General features: G+C 38.7%; 1 protein-coding gene across 2 annotated transcripts in view; it reads left to right on the top strand.

Moving 5' to 3' along the window:
- Positions 1-556: 556 nt before the first annotated feature.
- LOC130921380 (SLIT-ROBO Rho GTPase-activating protein 3-like) overlaps positions 557-24,936 on the top strand; it is a 104,148-nt gene continuing 79,768 nt past the window's right edge. For both annotated transcript variants that reach the window (XM_057845205.1, XM_057845204.1), the window contains exons 1-2: positions 557-977; positions 23,210-23,405. In XM_057845205.1, the coding sequence (XP_057701188.1) occupies positions 911-977; positions 23,210-23,405 (263 nt within the window). In that variant the 5' untranslated portion in view covers positions 557-910. The remainder of the gene's footprint in view (positions 978-23,209; positions 23,406-24,936) is intronic.

Raw genomic sequence — 24,936 nt, 5'->3', positions numbered from 1 at the left:
TTTGCACTTACTTCTATTCAGTAAATTTTACTGCTTGCAATATTATTTTCAGTTCACAATCAGTAAAAATTTACTTAATAGAAGTAAGTTGAAATTGTTATAATGATTTTATCAAGTACCGTAAATTCACCAGTTTTTTCAGCATAGGTAGGTAGGTAGGTAGGGTAGGTAGGTACAGACAGACAGACAGACAGACAGACAGACAGACAGACAGACAGACAGACAGACAGACAGACAGACAGACAGACAGACAGACAGACAGACATAGAGAAATGTAGTGGGGGTGTCATGGGCGATTTTTCACACTGATGTACACGTTCATTCAGTTTTTTTTTTTTTTCTTACTACTCTGCATCCGCAGGAGCTACTTAACCAGAGGGAGAGGGAGAGAGGGGGAGAGAGAGAGAGAGAGCGAGAGAGAGAGAGAGAGAGAGAGAGAGAGAGAGAGAGAGAGAGAGAGAGAGAGAGAGAGAGAGAGAGAGAGAGAGAGAGAGAGAGAGAGAGAGAGAGAGAGAGAGAGAGAGAGAGAGAGAGAGAGAGAGAGAGAGAGAGAGAGAATCATTACCGTCTTTCCGTTCAGGATTCCCTCCCTCTTTCGCGTCTGAAACGCGAGTCAAACGTGACTCGCCTTTGTGGAGTTCTTGTGGAGGAGTCCTTGCAGGGAGGAGTGGTCTGGACCGCTTGTGTACTTCAAGTTCGACGTCGCCTTGAATGCAGCACCGTAGCAGAACACCACAAAACGTAGCAGGACAGAGCACAACGTCGGGCCGTAGCGTCTTTGGTTTATCCAAACTTGAGTCAGCTATGTCGGGTCTTTAATCGCCGTGACTGAGACGCAGCGACTGCAGACGGGGTAAAAGCGCAGTCTCTTCCCGCCTCGACCACTGGGCCACCCAGCCTCCCTCCAAACATGTCAGCGCAGGCCAAAGTGAAGAAGGACAAAGAGATCATTGCCGACTATGAAAGCCAAGTGAAAGGTGGGTGCTGGTGGTTTTATTTATGACAATTATACAACTTTACAACAAGCTTAATGACTATCTCTCTGTCAATAGCTGTGTGTGCAATGCTCAAGGGGTGGGTCTGACTGCATTCAGTAGGCTCTTCCAATGCATCCCAATGGAAATCAATTGTCTTACCTCCAACCCCTGTTTATGATCTTTTTGACAGTACACTTTCGATCAGACTTGACCAAACATGTTCCTTTAGAGCCCTTAAGCCTGGTTTAAGGCCGCAATGAATAGCTGCTGCAGATGACTTTCACACTGCAGCTTTTAAGCCCTACACCCAACTGGGAAGAAAAGGTCCAACTCCTACCTTCCCCAAAATATGTCATGCATTTCAGATCAAACACACAATGCCAATGATAATTCATAGTTAAAAAAAGAAAAAAAAATAAATCAAGATCGTGTTGCAAGAGCACCTCGGAAAGGTCACCTAGCAAACAGTTGAGAAAGTCCATCAATAATGGATAGTGTCTGCATCAATTATAAACCATGAAAGGATTTTCCTTTCTGTGGCGAAATGTGTGGCTAAGAAGGAGAAGAGCTAACATTGCAGAATGTGCATGCAGAGAACTTGAAGGAGTTTTTGTGCATCAGATGGCACATCATCCTCCCCATGTCCTTTCCACAGCTGTACTGTATGTCTCAGTAAATTACTCATTATTGTTTTTTTTTCTTATTGTTGTTGTTCGTGTTTGTTCAACACAAATGAGCAGTTAAAAGAAACTGTTGTTGACATTGTCAATGAATTGAATAGTCTGTTACAGGGTCAACCTATTGAAATCATAAAACAGTGGCTTCTGTAAGTGGTGTTACTTACAACATCCACCACACGGTGGCGCCTCTTAATTTTCATTTATTAGTTTTCTTCTTCTGTTACTTCTGTTACTACTCACTTTTTGTCAGTTCATCGTGACCATGTTTTTGCAGACCTCTATGCTTTCTAGTGACGAGTGGTTGAGGTAGATTTAAAATATTTTTTTTGTGCAATAAACGAGCATAAGTGGAAATTTGCTCCTTTTTTCTCTGCTTCTGCGCTCATCCTGCCCTGCCACTGAATTACAAACTTTTTTCTAAAATGCATTTTATTTTCTGCTGACGTAATATTATAATGTCAGAACGATAAAAGATCGATTCCAAAATAAGTGTATGTCATTATTCTATGCATATATGTGCGCGAGTCCCCCAAATGTATGTTGATGAAATCTACCATAATTTCCACACCATAGACCAGACTATAAGCCAGTGCCTCAAATTTCACAAATTATTAGACAAAAAAAAAAAAAAAAAAAAAAAAAAAACGCCGCATCTGACTATAAGCCACAGGTGTCCCTGTCTTGACTTAATTACAGAGAGAGTTGTTACACAAAAAGAATTTGATTGATCATAAATATTTATTAACCAAATTAACATCAACACGCAGAGTTGGGTCCTTCTTTTTAGGGCTGCAGCTATCGATTATTTTAGTAGTCGATTAATCTATACACTAGTTAGTTCGAATAATCGAGTAATCGGGTTAGGAACATTTAACGCGTTACAGAATATATTTTAGGAGATTAAAACAAATGCTTGCTAAGATTGCACTTTCAAAAGAGCATTAAATGCGGATACAGAATAAAATTCCCGAGTGTTTCTTCAAACCATACAGAATTGCACTTTCATTTTAAAAATAAATTAAAATACCTGAGCTAAACCTCAAACGGTATAAAGAAATAAATACATGAGGACCTAAGTACGACAAAAGAACAATGTGCTAACTTGCAAAGCAAAAGTCCGCAACCTTAAATGCTATGAAATGCTAACGTGTAAACCCTGCTAGTCGTTCAAACACATATTCCCACAAAAAAAAAAAAAAAAAACAGCTAAATATTCCTCTAAACTAAACTGAATGCATAAAAAAATATTAGCTAAAGACAAAAACTTACCATATGTTGGTCATAACAGGGAGCAGCTGGATTCAGCCATGTTAAATGAGTTATGTAATATTCGCTGTTGCCACTAGAGGGCAGTGTAAACACCCAAATCAATAAAACTAAATGCAAACACTTTCAAAACAAACCATTACAACGCCACTCTAATTAAATGAATACTTGAAGCAGCAAAATTTAATTTGAAGGTTTTTTCTAATCAAATTACTCGAGTTAATCGATTAATCGTTGCAGCACTACTCGTCATTCATATGAAGTGGCCTGTCAGGGGAGCCAGACACCACAACTCCCACTCAAGTTTTTTGAAGCAGTCTTAAACAAAACAAAACAAAAAAAACAAACAAAAAAAAAACACAAGTTAAAAAAAACAACCCCCCAAAAAACAGGTTACTACATATACGAAGAGAATAAAAATAAAATCCACTTTACCTTGATTTCTAAGCTTGCAGCAGACAAAGTCCTCTTAAAATTCCCATAGTATTTAATGAACTCAGGACTAACAACTGTCAGTATTAGCTAGGCCTGCACTATATATATTGCCATCGCAATGTGTGCATGCGCAATAGCCCCATCGCAGGATGTGTGATTGTTTTTCATTGTTTTTTAAAAATGTAAACTTTTGTTTTGATTCATAAAAGCAGCAAGTGTGCAGAGACATGACCTCCTGGACCACATTTTATACAGCAATCTTCATAATTAACAGATGAACACCCTTAGCCTGGATTAAACGGTATTATATGAATACAATGTGGTAATGGTTAGTCAACGAAAGACTTCCCAAACAGAGCTATTCAAGTCATCTGGTGAAAATTCTTCTAGTTTTAGTAATGATATCTACTAGTATATCGTGCGTGCAATATAACGCAAAGCACCAAAACGTTGTAATGTAAGTTTTTTTCTGATATCGTTCAGCCCTAGTATTGGCCCTAGCATAGCATCTTAGTTTTAGCACACTATGGCTATTTGCCTTCTTTAAATCGGTCAAAAAACCACAGCCTGCTTAAACAGTTTTTTTAATAATGACATTAAGCATCGGACACGGCCCTCATCAGCAATAAAGTCCTCTGAGGGATGGTTGAAAACGGCTATTTGGCACCAGCATGGTCATAGCAAACAGTTGAAATCCATCCATCTTTAAATCTGTCTCCAACACCTAAAGTTAACCTGATATCATGCTCCTGTAGAGTCCCATAACATCAGATGGAGTCTTATTGATCTAAAAATCTCCTGACAACAAGTCTGCATTAACAAACGGAGCCTTTGGAAACTAACACTAGCCAAGGGTGCGATGGAGAATATGCTACGCACACGGGAAATCAAGAGTGTTGTCATAATGGAACACTTGCTCTCGTCCGTGGAGAGTTTAACGCACCCAAAGTGGCAACATCATCATGACGTATCGGGCAGCAGAGCGAAATGAATTTAAAAGCTTTTTGCCTTGACCCCAAAAATTAATCCGGTTGCAAAAGTGAAAAAAAACAATTATTGTCGTGCTTCAGCAATTCAGCATGAAATAATTTTCTGTCTTGCACGTTTCTAGCACTTTTCTTGAAACATATTTTATGTAATTTCAATATGATTATAAAATTTGATGATACTTGACCAATAATGTTACAGACAACGTTGTAGAGTAAGTAACATTTTATGCATGCAGGTGTAAAAAGATGTTAAACCCTGCTAATAATAAAAGCATGCAACCTAATTATTATTTATAATTAGTCAAGACAAAACACGAAAGTGATTTGCACCGTAGATGAGCTTGATGAACTTTTCAACATTCTGGCAACAGCAACTTGTTATCCAACAGCACAGCGTCATACTGCAGTAATTTGCAACGTCTGCCTAACATTTCTGAGGGTTGTGGTTCAAATCTATGCTCAGGCCTAGTTTATTTGTTACCCTATTGTTTTACTCTTTGCTCTTCAGCTTTCCTCCCACATTAAAAAAACATGCAATTTAGGTTCATTGAAGACTAAACTGTACATAAGCGTGAAATGCAAGTGTAAATTTTTGTTTCAAATCTCTATACTTGTCCTATGCTTGGGTCGTGAAACATTCATTCATTATCTGTACATACTATTTATCCACAGAAGGGCTACAGGGGTGCTGCAGCCTATCCCAGCTGACTTTAGGGAGGAGGCGGGGTACACCCTGAACATATCGGGGGCACATATAGACAAACAAACATTCACTCTCACAGTCACGCCAACAATTTGGAGTGTTCAATAAATATACCATCCATGTTTTGGGGATCTGGGAGGAAACCAGTGTACCAGGAGAAAACACACACTAGAACAGGGAGAACATGCAAACACAGTAAGAACCATCCTCAGAACTGTGAAGCTGGTGACTAAATAGTCAGCCACCATGTCGCCCCACATCAAAAGAGTTGAACTTTGACATTGTAGCTGTACAGTATATTCTTCCCTTACCAACCCTTGTTGAGGCTGCTCTTAGTTGCCAAAATAGCTCCTAAAATATTGATACTAAATTGAAGTCATACGAGGATACACAAGTTGTGATGCAAAATGCTGACAACCATAAGTTTCCAAAGTGGCAATCTCGATGGAAAATTGATCAGATTTATATCTGCGGTATACGAAACATGGAAAAATAGCTAAATTATGAAAACCTGCCTTTACTGGCACTAGATGCCAATTGGTATACATTTTTTAATTTATTTTTTAAAACAAGCAGCATCTAACTGACAATAATAATAATAATAATAATAAAACTCCTAATGAGGAAAATATCAGCATTGGTTGTCAAACAAAATGCACCGTGCTCTTAAAACTGGTCGATTATTCGCGCTTCGGCTTTGGTGACCACTAGAAAGCTGTCACAGCTTGGTCCGGAACGCTTGATTGTCTCCATTTCATGAGAAGCTTTTAAACTGACATGTTAAGCTCATTTTGGAACCGGGATTAGATCAACGCGAAGTAAGGAGTGGGATCATTTGACACTCGCGCTTGGCTGCAGTAATGCTGACTTACTGGCAGTGCAGCTGCACAATTAACACACACATTGCACGCACGCCCCCTCACACACAGAAATACTGAGTGACATACTGTATTTACTCAAGTTGCAAGCGCAGAATTGCACACGCTTGGACTTGAATGCGTGAATATTGCCAAATATTTCATCGATGAGCTAATATTCATTCATAAAATGGAAAAACAGATTAGTCATCTACTGTTCTGAATCTGATTTTGGCAGTTTCTGTAAACTTAACAGAAAACAAGTTTTCAGTTTATAATTATACAGTAATTGGTTATAAAGGAAATAATTATACATTTGATTAAGCATGAGAGTTTTGAAAAGTTACTATTAGCCAATATACATATTTGTAGACTTATAGTTTGCAGTGCAAATCATTTTTCCACGAATGCCATTCAGTCAATAGGTTTTAGTTAACATAAACATCGTGTGACCATTTTAGTTTGTTCTTTAAAAACATAAGACACTGTTGTGAACATGATAGCCAGTTTGCATTTCCTGTGTTAGGTGGGTACTGAGATACTGACGATCAGTCAGTAGTAGTAATCAATCAGGTTGCACGCATTCTTGTGTGAGCAAGCGAACGAGGTGTGTTTACGCTCCACAGTTTATAGTGGCTGCACTGTCTTATATAGTTTTATTTATAATTTAACGATTATTGATGCACCCCCCTCCATTTTTTTTTTTTTTTTAATGGTTTGTACATTAGTTCCAAAATTGTTCAAAAATACTCTCAGGCTAAACCAAACTACTATTTCAGTATCAAGTTAACATATAGCAGTAAAAAAATATACAAAAACAACAGTAAATAAAAAACTCCAGTCCCCATTCTGTATCAGCAGCTTTAAACTACATTCAATTAATTTAATGTTGTGAATCAACCATTAAAGTTGTTAAAATTGCTCCCGTTATTCCATAATTTCCCTTTTGTCTACTTTCGACATGTGAAAGTTTAAAACTATTTTAAAGATAGATTCAAGTCAATATTTTACCGATTTAGGAGTATTTTAGATAAAACGTTAACTAGGTCTGCTTGGAAGGTTCGCTACAACAGCCTTGCAGGGAAGTGTACTGCTTTAAGATGGCGGCCGTTTACTAAAGCCCGCATCTAGCTTTTTGTTGATGTGCTGCTAACACTACCGAATCTATAATGCATCTAGTCCTATATAAATGATATCTACCGTAACAATATGTGGATGTACTTTGTAGCAGCTTTTCGGCAGCAGTCAGGTATGTTGTTGTGTTTTTTTTTATCTCGTGGCATGAGTTGAGCTAGAGCCGTGAGTTGAGCATTGGCATTACCCGAGGGACCGGGTAATGAGAAGCATGATGTTTAGCTACTCTCGCTCCGTTCCTCATTGTCCCGAAGACCACGCGGCGCGCTGAGTGTGTTGTACTTCCGCTTTACTTGGCAAATTTCAATAATCAGAATTTGGATGTTTGTGAATCGTTCTCGAATCTTCCATGGCCGAATCGCAAATAATCTAAGAATCGGAAATTTTGCACACCTCTAGAGGTCGCCATTGTTGTCGAAGTTGCAGGGCGGAGACGTCACTGGGTTACGCTGCTGGGCTTTAAGAGTACAGTATACCCCCTTTCACACACTGAGAAACACCGGGAATATCGCGGGAGTCAACCGTGCAGCAGTTGTATGTGAAAGCAATTTCCCAGGTCGACTGACACGGAGATTACGTGGACAATTCATGGGTCGCGTCTTAGTATAATGTCCGGGACTTTTCCGGGAAGCGGTGTGCTTGAAAGGAGGCGTTAAATTCCCGGGTCACTGCCCGATGACGTAAATATCATGGCAGGCTGAACGTCACTTCCTCCCTCTTCGCAGTAAGATGAAAAGCGGTAAACAAACATCGCAATTGTCGACATAGCAAGCTGGACTTAGTTAAATTAAACTGAAAACATAACGAAATTAAATTGGTACGCGATATAAGAGCCAGGGAAGAAAGTCCATTGTCCATCTTTGGAAATGTATGGTATATTTTGTTGCCGATGGTAGGGTTCGCTACTGCGGAAACAAGGTTGTACTTCAAAGCAGAAAACAACGGAGGGAAACGTTCAATGGTTTATTAAATACAAAAATACACACGATTGCTAAAAAGGAGGAATTACACAATGTGGCCGTGACAGTAGAACCGAAGAAGAGAGTCCATCGTCCATCTTAGGAAATGTGTGGTTTATTTTGTTGCCAATGTTAGGGTCCGCTACTGCAGAAACAAGGTTGTACTGTGTAACCCGAGTGTCAATGCCGCCTCGCGTTCCGCTCACACCTCTGACCAGGCTGGGACGCGAACCTGCGCACCGCGACGAATCTAGTCGGCAGGCAAGGACGTTAACCACTGCGCCAATAAAGCTTGAGCCAATGGCACAGCCGTTAGCGTCCATGTGTCAAAGCCGCCCCGCGTTCCGCTCCCACCTCTGACCAGGTTGGGACGCGAACCCGCGCACCGCGATGAATCTAGTCGGCAGGCAAGGACGTTAACCACTGCGCCAATAAAGCTCGAGCCAACGGCGCAGCCGCCAGCGTCCTTACATGAAGGAATCGGCGGGGAGGTTTCCACGTGCTACAACGGATACACTGTATGTGTACCCGTTACAACTGCAAAGCAAAAAAAAACGGAGGGATGCGTTCAAAGGTTTATTAAATACGAAAATACGTGCGATCTTGGAAAAGGGGGTAAAAACACAATGGATCCGTGACAGTAGATTGATGGGGATCAATAAAATACTAACCTGCCTAACCTCCGGTAGGCAGAGAGACGATAAGACAACAAAACAAAGCGAGCAGATTGTTCCTTCCCAAGCCAGCGGAATTCTTCCTTCCAGCCTTCTCTTGGATCACCTGGGCTTCAATACAGTCCTGATGAGCTTGAATTGGCTGCAGTTACGACGTCGGGAACGCTCCCACCGGAACAAAACACGATTTGACCAAAATCGTGACAGCCGATGCCAACCAAAAATGACGTAATGTCAGGGTTATAAAATCACACCAGCAGCCCTCCCCGCACAGAGAGTGCCAGAGCATAAGAAGTCTGTGAAAATGTCGAACCCGCGTCATTCTCGGGACATCTCTACATGTGTGAAAGCAATGACGTGAGGAAATCATTTTACTTTAAACGGGATTTTCCCTGCATATGTGTGTGAAAAGGGCTTAAGACTCTAGCAACATAAACATGTCATCTGTTCAACTCTTTCAATTTGAACCTGAGAGGAACATAACAAGCATGACAGCACTGTCGATATTTCACAAAACAAGCAGCAAAAGCAAAATGAACAGGAAAGACGGGATGAGATGAGACGAGAGTATGACAAAACTGGTGTTCTGCCAGAATGTGCTACACCTGCTAAACGTCCTACAAGAGGTGAATTTGACACCCAATGTACTACCGTGCGCTTTTAGCTCGTTTTGTTTAGATGCATACAGACATAACATACTAAATATCGCCAAAGAAATCGCCAGCTTCGTCAGGTTTCTAATCATTTATTCCATCAACTTGTGCAACACAACACGGCTTATGTCTGTTGCTGTTGACGCCAGCATCAAAACAGAAAATAACGTCAGCCCCGCGGTACGTTCAGGTACAGCAAAAAAAGTCTGCCACATTAGAACTCGATTCGTTACATTATTACAGATATTATTTTTACTATTATTATTACTATTATTATATTGTTATTATTATGATTTTATTCATAATTTATTTGTTTTGCTCTCTGTAATTGCTATTTGCAATAGTAACAGCAGTATATATTAAGGATTTAGTGTAGGTTTTTGGGCTGTGGAGCGAATTAATGGAATTATAATGTATTCTTATGGGAAAATCCTGCTCGACCTACGACCATTCCGACTTAAAAACAAGGTCCTGGAACGAATTAACATTGTATGTAGAGGTACCACTTTATTAGTAAAAGAGAACTTATTATAGCCTACAAGTCTTTAAGTCCGAGGTTCCCTTTAAAAGTACCTCTGGGCCACCGGGCCCATTTACTGTGTATTGTCGACCCCTGTATGAGCTTTCATGTATCCTTCCTTGGTGATTTCTTAAGTGTATAGATACCTGTATAAGCATTCCGTCGAGCACACGGGTAATCATAGTCTGCCGCCCTTGTTGTTTATTCATCATAATAAAAGAATGGCCAAGCTGACACATCCTTGAAACGTGAGAGCTACATTATGACAGTGAAACTACGTCTTTTGTTGCCAGCATGTGAGCTGCAGACATTGTGTTGTCATACCATTTTAAGTGAAACCTGGTTGGAATGTCAGCAAAGCACTATGTGGATTTTCCTGTCCTGTAGTTGCCCGGACTGCATTTGAAGCACTCGGATGAAGGGAACAACACGTGTACTCATGCACATATAGGCCCCGAAAAGCATTGCACGGTCGTGAGTGCATTCAGACGCTCACGGCCTTGATTCGAACCAAATGATGTCAACGTGTCAGTCTGGGTTAGGACACATGTGACTAGCCACGCATGGCTAACTGCAGACGCAGCCCCAGAGAGCACCACTAGCTTTGGCGGGCTAACCGGAACAGGCTGCTTCCACGACAATGAATCCTCAAATCTGGGAGTTTTGCATAAGTAGCCCTGCCTTCAAAACAAGACTTGCTTCCGTGTACAGCTGACGTCCAGACATGAAGTTACATGTGAGTGCATCAGAGCATGTTCGCACTTCGCAGTACATGAATTGTGTTTTTCAGCACAGCACAGGCACTGAAAAAAAGGCAGCTTGTGTTCCAAAACAGGATCTGGTATGTAATGAAAGCTCAGGCCTAATATTCACAAACACAGCGACAGAGCAAGATGTGCAGACAACATAAAAGAAATGAAAAGAAAAAGAAATTCAAATAAGAAACTTCAGCAAGGTTTGAAAATTTCAGCTCAGTAGAAATAGTTTTAAAAGTATAGTAGTGTTATTTTCGTTTGCACTGTTGTCTAGTGGAGTGATTTTTAACACGTGCTGCTCGTACCCCTTATGGTTCATATACTCTTCTTGCTGTATATAAAGGAATCATAACCTTAAGTGCAGTTCAGCAGCATTTTATCCCATTTGCATTTATATTTAAATAACCATTTTTGTTCTATTGGCTAAAACGAAAAATCAGCTATTATAAAGGTGCAAAATAGATACAAGAAAACATCAAACTTGTGAATTTGTGTTTTTATTGTCCTAACATTCTTTAATTCACAGTTTGTGTGCAAAAATAAACAACACATCCTTTTTTGTAGGGACTGGCTGAGGTAACAGTTAATGTCAGGCAGAACTCGCCAGCTGGCAACCTTGGTAACTTAAAAAAAATAATAATAATAATAATATACTACCATTTTCAATGTGTAATTACACCCAGTTAACCTTAAGCCATTACCAGTGAACATACACCCCCACATAAGATATTTTCTTATTTGCTAAAATAAATTAAAAAGTGCAAATAGTTCCAAAACTGAAAAATCATCTCTTGAAATAGTGCAAACATAAATACTCACTCAGTGGTTCAAAGACTTCAGCCTAGGGGCTATTGCAAAATAAACATTTCCTGATTTGAAAATATAAAATAGATTAGAGATCGACCGATAGGAGTTTTTCAGGACCGATACTGATTATTAGTAGTTAGAGAGGCCGACAACCGATTTTTGGAGCCGATTTTCAATTGCAGTAAAAGTGTAAAAATTGGCCTAAAAAATTGAATGATGCTAACACTGAACTTAATTGAAATGCCGAAAGCATGTTTATTGAATCACACAAATAAAAAAATAATAGCTTTAGAAATGTCCTCCTGGACTCAGAAACAACTTATGAAGTTGAAAAAAAGGTTAAATAAAAAGCTTTCTGGAAAAAAGCATTGTTCCAAAAAAAAAAAAAAAAAAAAGATTTACAAATGTTACTGTCCCACCTTGCCGCGTTCATAATGCGAATTATTTTTAAACAAAAATGCCATACAAAAATGGTTGTCTTTATTAAATTCTTCATTAAGTGAGTCTAGTCAAATCCGCTCACTGCTGAGAACAGGTGCGCGCACACACACACAATGAGTTGCCACAGCACACTAGTGTTTAACAAGCTAAACCACGATTGACAAATTTGGGGTCTCTGAAGGTAGCGCTACCAAGCTTGTCTGGCAAGAACAAAGCTTCAACGCCTGTCAATCATTGTTAACTTTAACAAGCAAAACTCGCAGTGCACTGTTGACCAAGAAACGCGGCAGGAGGGAGACTGAGGCTGTAAAAGCAATAATCAGAAAAACAAATATATTTTTTCTTAATTAAAAACCCAATCCTTTTCCGAATTCAGATCCTCTGAAAAATGGAGCGATGCCTAGTTTTAAATGGACTATTTCATATTGGCCGCTCGGATTAAAAAAAAGGCCGATACCAATATACTTCAAATTTCCAAATATCGGCCCGTATATCGGTCTATGTCCAAAATAAATACACTTCAAAAAGTGTTAGTAATACTGCATTTGATAGTTCCCACTCTGTACATTCGCCCTTATTTTTCTTGTAGTGATCAATGATAACTACTTCTTGCTTTTGGTTTTGGTTTGCATTTTTTTTTTTTTTTGGTAACGTTGGTTGTTGGTTTAGTCTCATTACCTCTACCGACCCCTGGATTAACGGAGAACTTACTCTTGAACTGAATTTTTTTAATAGTTTTTAATTTCATTTCATTTTTTATAACTCAAAACATATGCTCCGAGTGACAGCGTGCACTGAACTGTGATGCAAATAGCGTTACTCTCTCGAAATATACCATCATTTTTGGACTATAAGGATCTCCTGACTATAAGGCGCACCAACTAAATTTGACGGCAAAAAATATATTGATTCATGTATAAGCCGCTATCCCCAATATATTATGTGATATTTATACCAAAAGACACGCAGCTAACTGAATGTTTCTTTCATTCTATCCTTTTTACAAACAAAAAGCTTTTTAAAATTCCTAGAACACACTAGGACTTTGATCATGGGGTTGGCCGATAAAGTGCATTATAAATTGTTACTTTTAGACAAATCACTCATCTTTGTGTGTGTGTGTGTGTGTGTGTGTGTGTGCAGCTTCATTTTGACTTACGTTTGAAAACCCGAGAGTTCACTTTTCTGTGCATTACATTGAATTGTGAATTGCTTGCCCCTATCCTCGTGTGATTATGCACACTCAGTGAAAGCTTGAATCTTTCATTGCATTCAGTGCAATACTGCACCGTCCCCAGTAACAGTTTAGCTTCTATAAATAACCTGCCCGCAGGAGAGCGAATGCAAATAGTCTATTTGATGTTTAGCTGATGACATTGTGCCATTACATCAATCCAAATTGTCTCATTGGCCCTTCGTATACAGTCACTGTTCTCCCACATCTTGTGGTTAATTTCAGCACAGTAGCACTTTGTTATATTTCCGGGCTGATTGCTACCTCGTTGCTCATTAGTCCTGGCTGTTTATTGGGCATTTCCAAGCAAAGAATGTCACCTCTTGTCCTTGACCAAATGCCAAGTCGAGCGACCGGTGCAAGTGTCAAAGAGAGGAAGGCTGCCTTGGTTCGCTCTGGCTCCAATGCCTCCAGAGGCATGTAACCAAGCAACTGCATGCACGGCAATGGGGACCACGAGGATTACATCTCCTCTCAGCAAGGGACCACATATTTATTTTGTTTTTGTGTATATCTCTCTTGTTTCATTCCCATCTTAACTCACATGATCAGGGAGCATTTACAAATACAATTTGTCCTACAGTTTTCAATCATTTTAAGCAATGAAAGCCCTTTTCATTGATGCCCTACAAAGTTCTTTTATGTGCGAAGTAATCTTATGCATTCTTGTAAACGTCTTTTGGGCCTCTTTAAGGCCCCTCAACTGTTTTAATTTGTCATACAGACATACAGTACAGTAGGGCTTTGTCCATTGTATGCGTAGACATGCGTCAGCAAATGTACAATCAACATACACTACCATTCAAAAATTGGATGTCAACATGACAATTTTGTAATGAGGAGTCACACTTTTTTTCATCAGATGAGTTGCAAAATGATCAGAAAATATAGTCAAGACAATGACAAGATTATAATTACAGTGGTACCTCTACATACGAAGTTAATTCGTTCCAGGACCTTGTTTGTAAGTCGAAATGGTCGTATGTCAAGCAGGATTTTCCCATAGGAATACATTATAAGTCCATTAATTCGTTCCACAGCCCAAAAACCTACAGTAAATCCTTAATGAATACTGCTGGTACTATTAAAAATGGCAATTACACATAGCAAAACAATTATGAATAAAAATCGGAATAATATAATAATAATAATAATAATAATAATTAATAATCATTCCTGTAAATAATGTAACGAATCGGATTCTAATGTGGCGGACACTTTTTGCTGTACCTGAACGCACCGCGGGGCTGACGTCACAGTGAGATAGGTCAGTGCGGTAGAGATTAAGCCTGAACGATATATCGTTTAAACATCGCCATCGCGATGTGCGTGTGCGCAATAGTCCCATCGCAAGCACGTGCGATAGTTTTTCTTCTTTTTTTTATCCACATACGCCTCACTTTCTGGTCTGCGCACAGCCTCCTACCCTCCCTCTCCCAGCCTTTTGATCATCTTAGTCACTGCAGCACAACGATGGCTTTGATCTGGCCAAAGAAGCAGACTTCACACAGGCATCTGTCAATCATCGTTTAACTTGTTAAACAGTTGCAAGGAAGCCGCGCTGGAATGAATGTGTGTACTGTGGGGACGTTGGAGACATTTAAATGCCAGAAGTGATCATGAGGAGTTTGAAATTTCTACATGTCACTTCAACGGTCACAGCTAAAGTAGATAAACAGAAGCATTTAATAAAGCCAAGCATTTATCTACTACATTACTTTATTCTTGTTAAAAAATGATTTGGTTGGACAGTTATGTTTAAAACATCATAATTATGACATTTGAAGTGCTTAAAAACCATTTATTTATATACATTTTTTAAATCACTTTGGGGGGAAAAGTGAGAAAAAAACATGTCTTATATGTATCTCTTTCCAATGCTAAATCTCTATAAATACATTGGGCACAAAAAACACACAAAAAAAAACCAAACAAACAAAAAAAAGTGGGGGAGGTGCGCTACTTCGCGGTTTTTCACTTATTGCGGCGGGTACTGGTCCCCATTAACCGCGAAAAACAAGGGATTACTGTACACTGTGGTGATGGTGAGTCATCTAAAGTCTTTCCAAACAGCTATTTAAGTCATCTTGTGAAAATTTCTTGAAAAAAAAAATATATACATTTTTTTTAATATCGCAATATAATATCGCAATATATCGCAAACCCCAAAAAAATCGCAGCAATAGTTTTTTCCAATATCGTTCAGGCCTAGTAGAGATAATACTTTCGTTTTCTCAAGAGCACAGTCAACCGCGGAGGGAAATGGACGTTTTGTGTTGAATAAGTTCTTAAATAAATGATAAAAACGTGACAAAGCTGGCGATTTCCTTGGCGACGTTACCACAATAATATTGTCACCTTAACTTAGAAAGACTGGCGAACGGTGGTCGGTAGAGGACCGTGGAGCTGTATTGTTGAGCCAGCTCATGGATGCGCACCCCAGCGCTCATATTTTTATATAATTTGCATTTTCATTTCAAAGGTAAGCATCACTTTTTTCCTTGTTTGACCAACTGTACCAACGTTTTGAAAATCTGTGTTGATTTCTCACACATGAAAATCCGCCATGCGTTCGTTTGCGGTGCTGGCATGTCGTCGTATTTGGAGCATGTCGTCGGATGTAGAAACAAATGGCGAGTCAAATTTTACGTCGGATGTCGAAAAGATCGTATGTCGAGGTACCACTGTATTTTTATTTAAAACAAAGTAGTCCCTATCACATACTTTGGCACTCAAATTCGAGTTCGAGTCAACTGATTTTGATTATCTGTCGATACAGAGCACTGAGCTGATATCTTGGCAATTTATTCATCTGTTTAATAATTTATTACAAAACACTTTTTTTTTTTCTTTCGACCAAGTTTTTGTTCCTCTTTATTATTTTGTTGCTTTGTAGCTAGGACTGCAACTAACATTTTTTTTTTTTTTAATAATCATTTAATCGGACGATTAATTCACCGATTAATCGATTAAATGGATAAATGTCACTTTTTGTCAATTACCTTCACAGTTTAACTTGAAGTTTTAGGCATGTTGTAAGTAGGAGTGGAAACCTCAGGGCACCTCACCATATGATACAATTTGCGATAAAAGGCTCACAATAATGATCATCTCTAAAGATACACGATAATATCGGTCGCCGATAATTATCGGCCGATAATGGCAATTATGACGTCACACAGATAATCCAGATAATAAAAAAATTCAACCGATAATAATATACTTGATTTAGCCTCCAAATGTGCACAACCGAAGAATTCAGCACGCCCTCTCCTCAACCCCTCCCCTCTCTGAAGCCCCTGAGGGAGGAGGGCTTGAGGAGGCGGAGTTACACAACAAGAAATAGTTGAATATCATGGCGGCTGTTACTAAAAAAATGACGCTCTCGCCATCTGCGTAACATGTAGAGCAGAAGTTCCACGAGGCCGAAAGAAAGCGTCCTCATTCAAAACCACTAACCCAGCATTCATTTAAAACTGCATCACAAAGATTTTTGGAACGAATACGAGGCCGCTGCTAGCGGGAATGCTAAAGCTATTGTAAACACAAGCTAAACTACGGGGCTTGTGACAATACAGAGTCGGGTTGTTTGGGAAAGCAGCCCAAGGTGGGTGGTAAACTCGCATCTAAGGCTAAACACCGGCACGACTGGAGACCGATAGTCTGCAAGTAGCAGTCTCCCGACGGAGCCCGCCGCTCTGGCCGGTCCGGCAGGCCACCGCCTCGCCGTTGGCGGGGCGGGTAGAGCCCGGTTCCCCGGCTTCAGGACCTCCGGCGAACACCCCGGTTTCTCGAGCGTTCCGCCACGGCGTGCGAGCAGAGCCAGGCCCCGATTACGCCGCGGCGAACAGGCCGGTGCGGGCGTATTATCCGGTACAAACGTAGCCGCCGCCGCTGAGACGAGACACGATTTTTTTTTTTTAACGAATTGACCCGAGAGCCAAAGACCTGCAACCACCATTCTTCATGAAAAACATGCCAATCACATTTTCACCACGGATATTTGAAAAAGTTATGTCCAGTAAACAAGCTTATCATGACGGCACAGTGGTTAGATGATAATTTAAACATGGAGAAAACGAAGTCACCCAGTCAATAATGCATTCAGTATGTAAAATGACGAGCGGTCAGATGACTTTGTAACGCTGCCTTTATTTTCGGCTTAACAAAACTCAGGCACAAAACAACACGCACGGAGATGCGAGCTCCAACTCCATCCAAAATAGTACTGCCGTGTATTAGTTTAGCTGCTGTAAAGCACATGTCGTGAGTGCCGCAGATGTAAACAAAGCGCTGCAGAATGGGTACATGACATCTCGCTCTTCGAGTTAATCATTTTCACAGTGCGCAATAAAGCATATAACATTAGCAATCACTTTTCAAATTAATTAAACTTATTTGTCTGCTCAATTACAGTCACAGTAGATAATCAAAACTTGTTGGCACTTATTAACACTTATCAATTTAAATATGCACATTCCTGTTGTAATGAAATAACAATAACATTCTGTAGCCACAAATATTATTCAAAATCTTCAAGTTTTTTTTTCAGGATTAAGTGTAATATTGTATTGCTTAAAATAAGGCTGTTAAGGTTATTTTCAGCTAGCTATTTTTCTTCCAAGAAATCTGAGAGAAATACACTTGAAGCGCTGGCAGATAATTTCACTTATTTCCAATAGATTTACACTTAAAACTGACTAGTTTTAAGGAGGTGTGTTTTGCAGTGTATTAATGTTATATATGTTAGGAATGGCTTACTTTTAAAGGCATTTTTGTGCAACTTAGGCATTTACTCTGTAAGTAATTGTTGCCAAAAGTTTACCAATACACAATGTCAGACAATCTGTCATTATTTAGATGTTGGAATTGAATACTTGTTCATATTTTATGTTGAAAAAAAGAGCAATCAAGTATATTTTTGCACAGTAATATTTTCTTTTGTGTATACTTTAAAATTTTACATAAATCTTTTAATAGAATTATCGGCTTGACATTATCGGTTATCGGTTGGAATGAGGAGGAAATTATCGGTTATCGTTATCGGTTGAAAAATGTATTATCGTGCATCACTAATTATCTCACAATATCACGATACAGCGATTATCGATTCATTGGTCAGAAATTTGATACATGATATTTTACGATACAACTTTTGAAACGGAAAAAAAAAAAGATATTTCAAAATAGAAAAAATACTATTTAAGTCATTTATTAAACAGTGACACCTTTTCTGTGCAACATTGCTGTAAAATATAAATCTACTGCAAATTGTGTACCTGCACATATAGAGGAAACAAACCAAAACCACTGATAGCTCTTGGAGAGATCATGATGAATGGCACCCTTAATTTCTTTAAAGTTTAAATCTTTGAGAAAAAAAAATTAACAGTGCCGTAGATGTCAGTCAGCAGTTGGGCTTGGAGTGGGGCATTGATAAAATTGGTGGGTCTTTTCTTCTTATATGACCTTTGTTGCCAAAAGCATTGGTCTGAGCACTTCCACCATCTGCTTCAGCATTTGAGATTGTCTGACTCAGTCACATTCTTCCTCACCTTAAAAACAACAAAATAAAACAAAAAATATTAGCTACTTAATAGCTTTTGAGTTGAAAACCTATTTTTTTTTTTGTGTTGGAAGTATAGAGTAAATTACAAAATATGAATTGAATATATAGAAGTTAGGGGTGTAACGGTACACAAAAATCTCGGTTCGGTACATACCTCGGTTTTGAGGTCACGGTTCGGTTCATTTTTGGTACAGTAAGAAAACAAAATGCAAAATATAAATGTGCTAGTTGTTTATCACACACTTTTGTGCTTTCAACAATAGGAACATTAGCCTATACAAAGCTAGAATTTTGCTCAAAAAGTAGCAGGTATTTAAAGATAATCCAACAACAATTTGCCTTTCAAACCCCGCGTATTGGTCAGCTTTCTTTCTGAAAGACAGAAGAAAAAAGAAGTCCTGTGCTAAAGGGAAAAGAAATCCCAATGACAAAGATTTTAACATGTCTTTACAAATGCAATGCCTCAATGAAACATTTTTTTTCTTATGAACGGTTTTCAAAAGCTTTATTGGTGGATTTTCTCAAGTTAAAGTGCCACACAGAAATTAATAAATTTGTGTAAGCAGGATGTGTGTATAATTTTTATTATTTAATTACAGGTGTTTTAGCTTATTTCAATTTATTTTATTTAAATGGGCTATTATTTATTTTATTATGTGTTTATATTTTACAAATGTGATGTAGTATTCATTTATATTGTATATTTTATGTTGTATAACTTTAGTTCCTATGTGAATATTAGTTCCTACTTGTTTTGTTGTGGTAGGAGGATTTTGTATTGAACATGGGCCCACGTTGGTTATTATTATGGCAGAGAAGACAGCAGTAAATCAACAAAGACAAGTCAGCTGTGCCCCGATCTACCACTCAAGAGATCTGATGGACTCAAAAAGTAGGTTACGATTGCATATTAGTTTGAAAATCGACGGGATCCACCGTATTTTTACACGAGTGACTTCCGGCCCGATCCTAGCTACCGGTAGTAGTATTGATGCAGGAGGGCAGCGTCTCGCGTCAAATAATCAACTCTGCCGTTTTCGTGTGTCGCGTTGAGTCGCTTCTGGGATGCGTCTAACACGCGGCCGAACTGCGACTGGTGTGCATTGGCTGATTGACTTTAACGCCCGCGTTTACTGCTTTCTCGCGGCGGCCATGTTGTCGTGCGGTTGACATTTCTTAACTGTCCTACCGTGTTGGTCCTCATTATAGTAGAGAAGACGGAGTAAATATAAGCTACACAAAGAACTGTATCCCGATCGACTCACAGCCTCGAAAAGTAAGGGTTACATACGTTAGAAACTCGTTCGGTACGCCTCCGTTCCGAACCGAGGACCCCGAACCGAAACGGTTCAGTACAAATACATGTACCGTTACACCCTTAATAGAAATTAAAAATGCAATAATTACCTATTTAGAATATGTAGGCTACATTAATTATCATGCACATCACCTTATATATCCTGGAAGCTATTCAAACCATTTCTGTAGCTTATTGTATTAACATGGCAGTAATAACAGTTTGTGTAGTAAAATAGATGGAAAGTGGTTCTCAAATAATATCAAATAAATCAGTAAATTCATGTAGGCTTGTTTGATATTCATTTCTATCCAGTTTAGGGTCCTGGTTTATTTTATATCATTCAACACCAAATGTCATCAAAATAATACATGTAATTTAAAAAAATCAACTACATTGAAAAACTTTCTTACACAATGGACAATTTGCACAATTTGTTGGTAGTCTTGAGACTACATAATGCCATGCACACGGTCAAGCAGTCCAGTGCATCAGGGAACCTCCGATATGTTTGACTGTGGGGACTGTGGTCTTTTCTTTAAACTCTATGTTGATGCATTTTCCCAAAAAGCTCTACTTTTTTCTCTTCTGACCAGAGAACATTCTTCCAAAACGTTTTTGCCTTTCTCATTTAAGTTAACTCCAGCCTGGCTTTTTATCCACTACCTGGGTCAGAAGTGGGGTCTTCCTCCCTTTTCATTCAGACGCCGACAGATAGTACGGGTTGACACTGTTGTACCCTAGGACTGCAAGACAGCTTGAACTTATTTGGATGTTAGACAAGGTTCTTTATCCACCATCCGCACAATCTTTTGTTGAAATCTCTGGTCAATTTTCTTTTCCGTCTACGTTTAGGGAGGTTAGCCACAGTGCCATGGGCTTTACACTTATTGATGACACTGCGCACGGTAGACACAGGAACATTCAGATCTTTGGCGATGGACTTGTAGCCTTGAGATTGCCCATGCTTCCTCACAATTTTGTTCACAATCCTCGGACAGTTCTTTGGTCTTCTTTCTTTTCTCCATACTCAATGTGGTACACACAAGGACACAGGACAGAGGTTGAGTCAACTCCATTTTAACTGGCTACAAGTGTGATTTAGTTATTGCCACCACCAACTGTTATGAGCCACAGGCAAGTAACATGTGCTGTTAATTACACAAATTAGAGAAGCATCACATGATTTTTTTTTAAAGGGAGCCAATACTTTTGTTCGGCCCATTTTTGGAGTTTTGTGTAAAATTATAATGCTTTTTTTTTTTTTTTTTTTCATTCTCTTTTAATGTTTTTTATTGCAAGCAAAATAAATGAAGATATAACTACCAAAGCATTTGTAATTGCAATCATTGTTTGGGGAAAAAATTGAGCATTATCTGAAAGAATTGCAGGGGTGCCAATACTTTTGGCCAGCAGTGTGTGGCCAGCAGTGTGTATATACTGGACTGTCTCAGAAAATTAGAATACACAATATTCTAATTTTCTGAGACAGTCCTGTACATTAATCCACCATTTAAAGCAGGGGTGTCCAAACTTTTTGCAAAGGGGACCAGATTTGGCGTGGTAAAAATGTGGGGGGCCGACCTTGGCTGACGTCCTTTACATAGAACAATATACAGGACTGTCTCAGAAAATTAGAATATTGTGTATTCTAATTTTCTGAGACAGTCCAGTATAGGACTGGGTTGTTGGGCACTTTGTGCTTACCATATGATAAACTGCTCCTATAACAGCTCAATGTTGTTGATAGCTGGTGATTATTATTTCAAATAGAATCATTATTTCTAATTTTATCAATGTCTTTTTTATTCATTTGGCAACTCATTTGATAAATAAAAGTTTGACTTTTGTGGAAAACATCAAATTGTCTGTGTGACCCCCAAATTTTCGGACGGTAGTGTATCTTACATAAAGATGAGAGTGATAACCGATTAGTCCAGTTAATGAACTTAGAGGAATCTGATACTTATGTGGTATTAATTGGTGCAAATCATAGTTGCAAATTGGAGAAATGAAAAAAAATGAGACTACTATTGAGTTTAATTAATTTCGTCACTAAGCTCGTAACTCCAATCACTTGTATCTCAAATTTTCTCTCTTCAAGGAAATTGCGTTAAGATGTTCCAAAAATCAATGGCAAAGAATGTTTTTTTTTTTTTCTCTATTATTAAAATGTAAAGAGACATTTTTCTCATTGTGTGAGATTTGCAAATCATTCTCATTTGCTGGAATTACACGTTAATAGACTGTGTTTATGTTGCAATGCTGTTATTTCCTAATAATAACCAGCAAACTGTAGTTACCTTACTTGCACTTTATTTTTGTGTTATAGAAGACATGTAGCTTGAGAGTCCCTCTGCTTGGTTTTTTTTTTCTTTTTCTTTTTTGCTTTAAGTGTTAAGCCATTTTTATTTGTCCATTGTGCTCAGTCTCAGAAGATTATTTAGAAAGTCACAGTTTATTCCCTGTAAAATGAATTAATTTGAGTGTTTTATATGAGAATGTTATCTTGACTCATAATTATAATTTCAACCACGACAGTGTTGAATATTCAGCAAGAAATCAAATGAGGGGGCAAAAGGCATGATGAAATCTAATTAGCTAGAAAGTACGGGAATAATTTAAAAGAGAGAAAATGAAGAAAAGAGAATGAAAGAATATATGCACAAGTTTACTACAACCAACCACCCAACATCCTTGTTAAATAGAGACGGGTTCTTGGTTTTGTGCAATAGATGGTTTTGCACATGTTTACCAAATGAAATATTTTTCAAATCAATTGTTTTGCCTCCTCATAAAGTATGTGCCTGTGAAGCAGGAGTTTCCCAACCTCGTCGTTTCAAATGCTGGATGAAACTGCATGCATCTTGTAATTAAAAGAATTCATCATATTTGCTCTTTTGAGACAAATCTTTCTGAAGGCCCTCACAACACAATACATGCTGACCTAGTTAAATTTTCTGTGCTGTCTGCAGCAATAAACAGACATGCATGTCACAATATACGTGCACACACCAACACACCCCTGCGCACATGAGCACACATGCACACACAAATTTTAGAAAGACAAATGCTGTTTGACATCTGCTTTTATCCAATTAGGATGTCTTTGTTCTTAAACAAGTGCTTCCGCTAGCAGGATAGTTTCCTGACATAGTTTCCTGTGTAACAGTGAAATAATAACAGAGTGAAACATAGCCGTCATGTTGCACCACTGGTTCTTTTCTTACTAAGTGTGATCTTTCTTGTTGATACGTAGAGATCCGTAACCAACTGGTGGAGCAGTTCCGTTGTTTGGAGCAGCAGTCGGAATCCCGCCTGCAGCTACTGCAGGACCTGCAGGACTTCTTCCGCCGGAAGGCTGAGCTTCAATTGGAGTTCTCCAGAGGCTTGGACAAACTTGCGGAGCGCTACTCGTCTAAGATCCGCACTTCCAGAGAGCACCAGCATTTCAAGTGAGTCCTTGCTCTTGTTGGAATCCATGTAATTGTGTCAAAAGGCAATGTTCGTTGGTGACACGCAGTCTTGTGTTTGTCAACGATGACGATCACGAAAATATTTCGTCAACAAACAATCGAACACATTTTTTTTTTTTGATGACGATGACGTGAAGATGACGAGCTAAAAACGTGCCAGTTTTCGTCTAACGAGACGAGAATGAGATGAAAATTTGCCATAGTGTCCATCATAAATTGATTATGTGTGACATTTTCTTGTCGTATGTGTAGTTAGCACGCATCGTAGCAGTGTTTAGTCATGTCACTCATGTGCCGTGGTCATGTGACGCTTAGTCACCGGCTGGTGAGTGAGCGTGTGTCCACTCCAGGCCCCTTTTGTGAGAAACGTGTCAGGTGCTGCTTAGTAAGTTTTGTTTTCTTATCTTGAATAGATATGCTATGTTGCTTTAGCCTTTAAAGGTCTGTCCTGACTGATCATCACACACTAAATGTAACTTGTAGTGTTAGCATAGCGATTGCGTTAGCATTTAGCGTGGGGAGTGTCATCTTAATCTCTTGGAAAACTTTTTTACATACACTTTATAGCGTCCAGGTGGGTTTAATCAATTGATAATAATGTACTGTTTTCCTGCTGAGTGTGTATTATCATCGCGAAGATGGTGATTTCCTTATACACTCTACAATTATGTGCTCGACTGTTAATGTAACTGCAAATGTTTGAAGTGGTTGGAAACCTTTTAATTGTATATTTATTCATGACTATAGAGATTAAGTTTTACTGACGAAAAGATTTTCAGTAATTGTCGACTAAAATTCGACGAAATTTGTCTGAGCTGTCATGGACTAAAACTTGACGAAGACGAACACATTTTTAAATGATGAAAAATATGACAAAAGACTAAGACAAAACTTAAAAGGGCTGCCATAAACAACACTGGTGGTGACATGGTGGAGCTGGGGTTAGCATTTAAGTCAGTTTGGTCAGCTATACTGTAAAAGTGGGAATCTTTGGGCACCTAACGATTCGATTACGATTACAATTCAGAGGCTCCGATTCGATCATAAATCGATTATTGATGCCCCCCTCCCCCCATTTAATTTTTTTTTTTTTTTTTTTTTAAATCTTTTGTATATGTGTTCCAAAATTGTTCAAAAATCTTCTCAGGCTAAATAAACCAAACTACTATTTTAGTATCAAGTTAACGGTTAAAAACAGTAAATAAAATACTCAAGTCCCGATTCTGTATCAGCAGCTTTAAACTACATTCAATTAATTTAATGTTGTGAATCAACCGTTAAAGAGCATATGACACGAGAAAAAAAGTCTAAAATGTCATTATTATGTGAATTAGAATCATATTTTGAGACGATTCGACTATATACAACAATTTAGCAAAGCACAGATGACGAGAAATTAGTCTTTTAATCTGCCGGTTAGCCACGCCTACCATTATAGGGCTTTAGCGTCCCCAACAGGTGGATGACGTCAGCGGTAGACTTGGCTCATCGATTTTACTATTCAGCCCAT

This window comes from Corythoichthys intestinalis, chromosome 9 (assembly GCF_030265065.1).
Source record: "Corythoichthys intestinalis isolate RoL2023-P3 chromosome 9, ASM3026506v1, whole genome shotgun sequence".
NCBI lineage: Eukaryota > Metazoa > Chordata > Actinopteri > Syngnathiformes > Syngnathidae > Corythoichthys > Corythoichthys intestinalis.
This window is presented reverse-complemented; position numbering and strand designations above follow the sequence as displayed.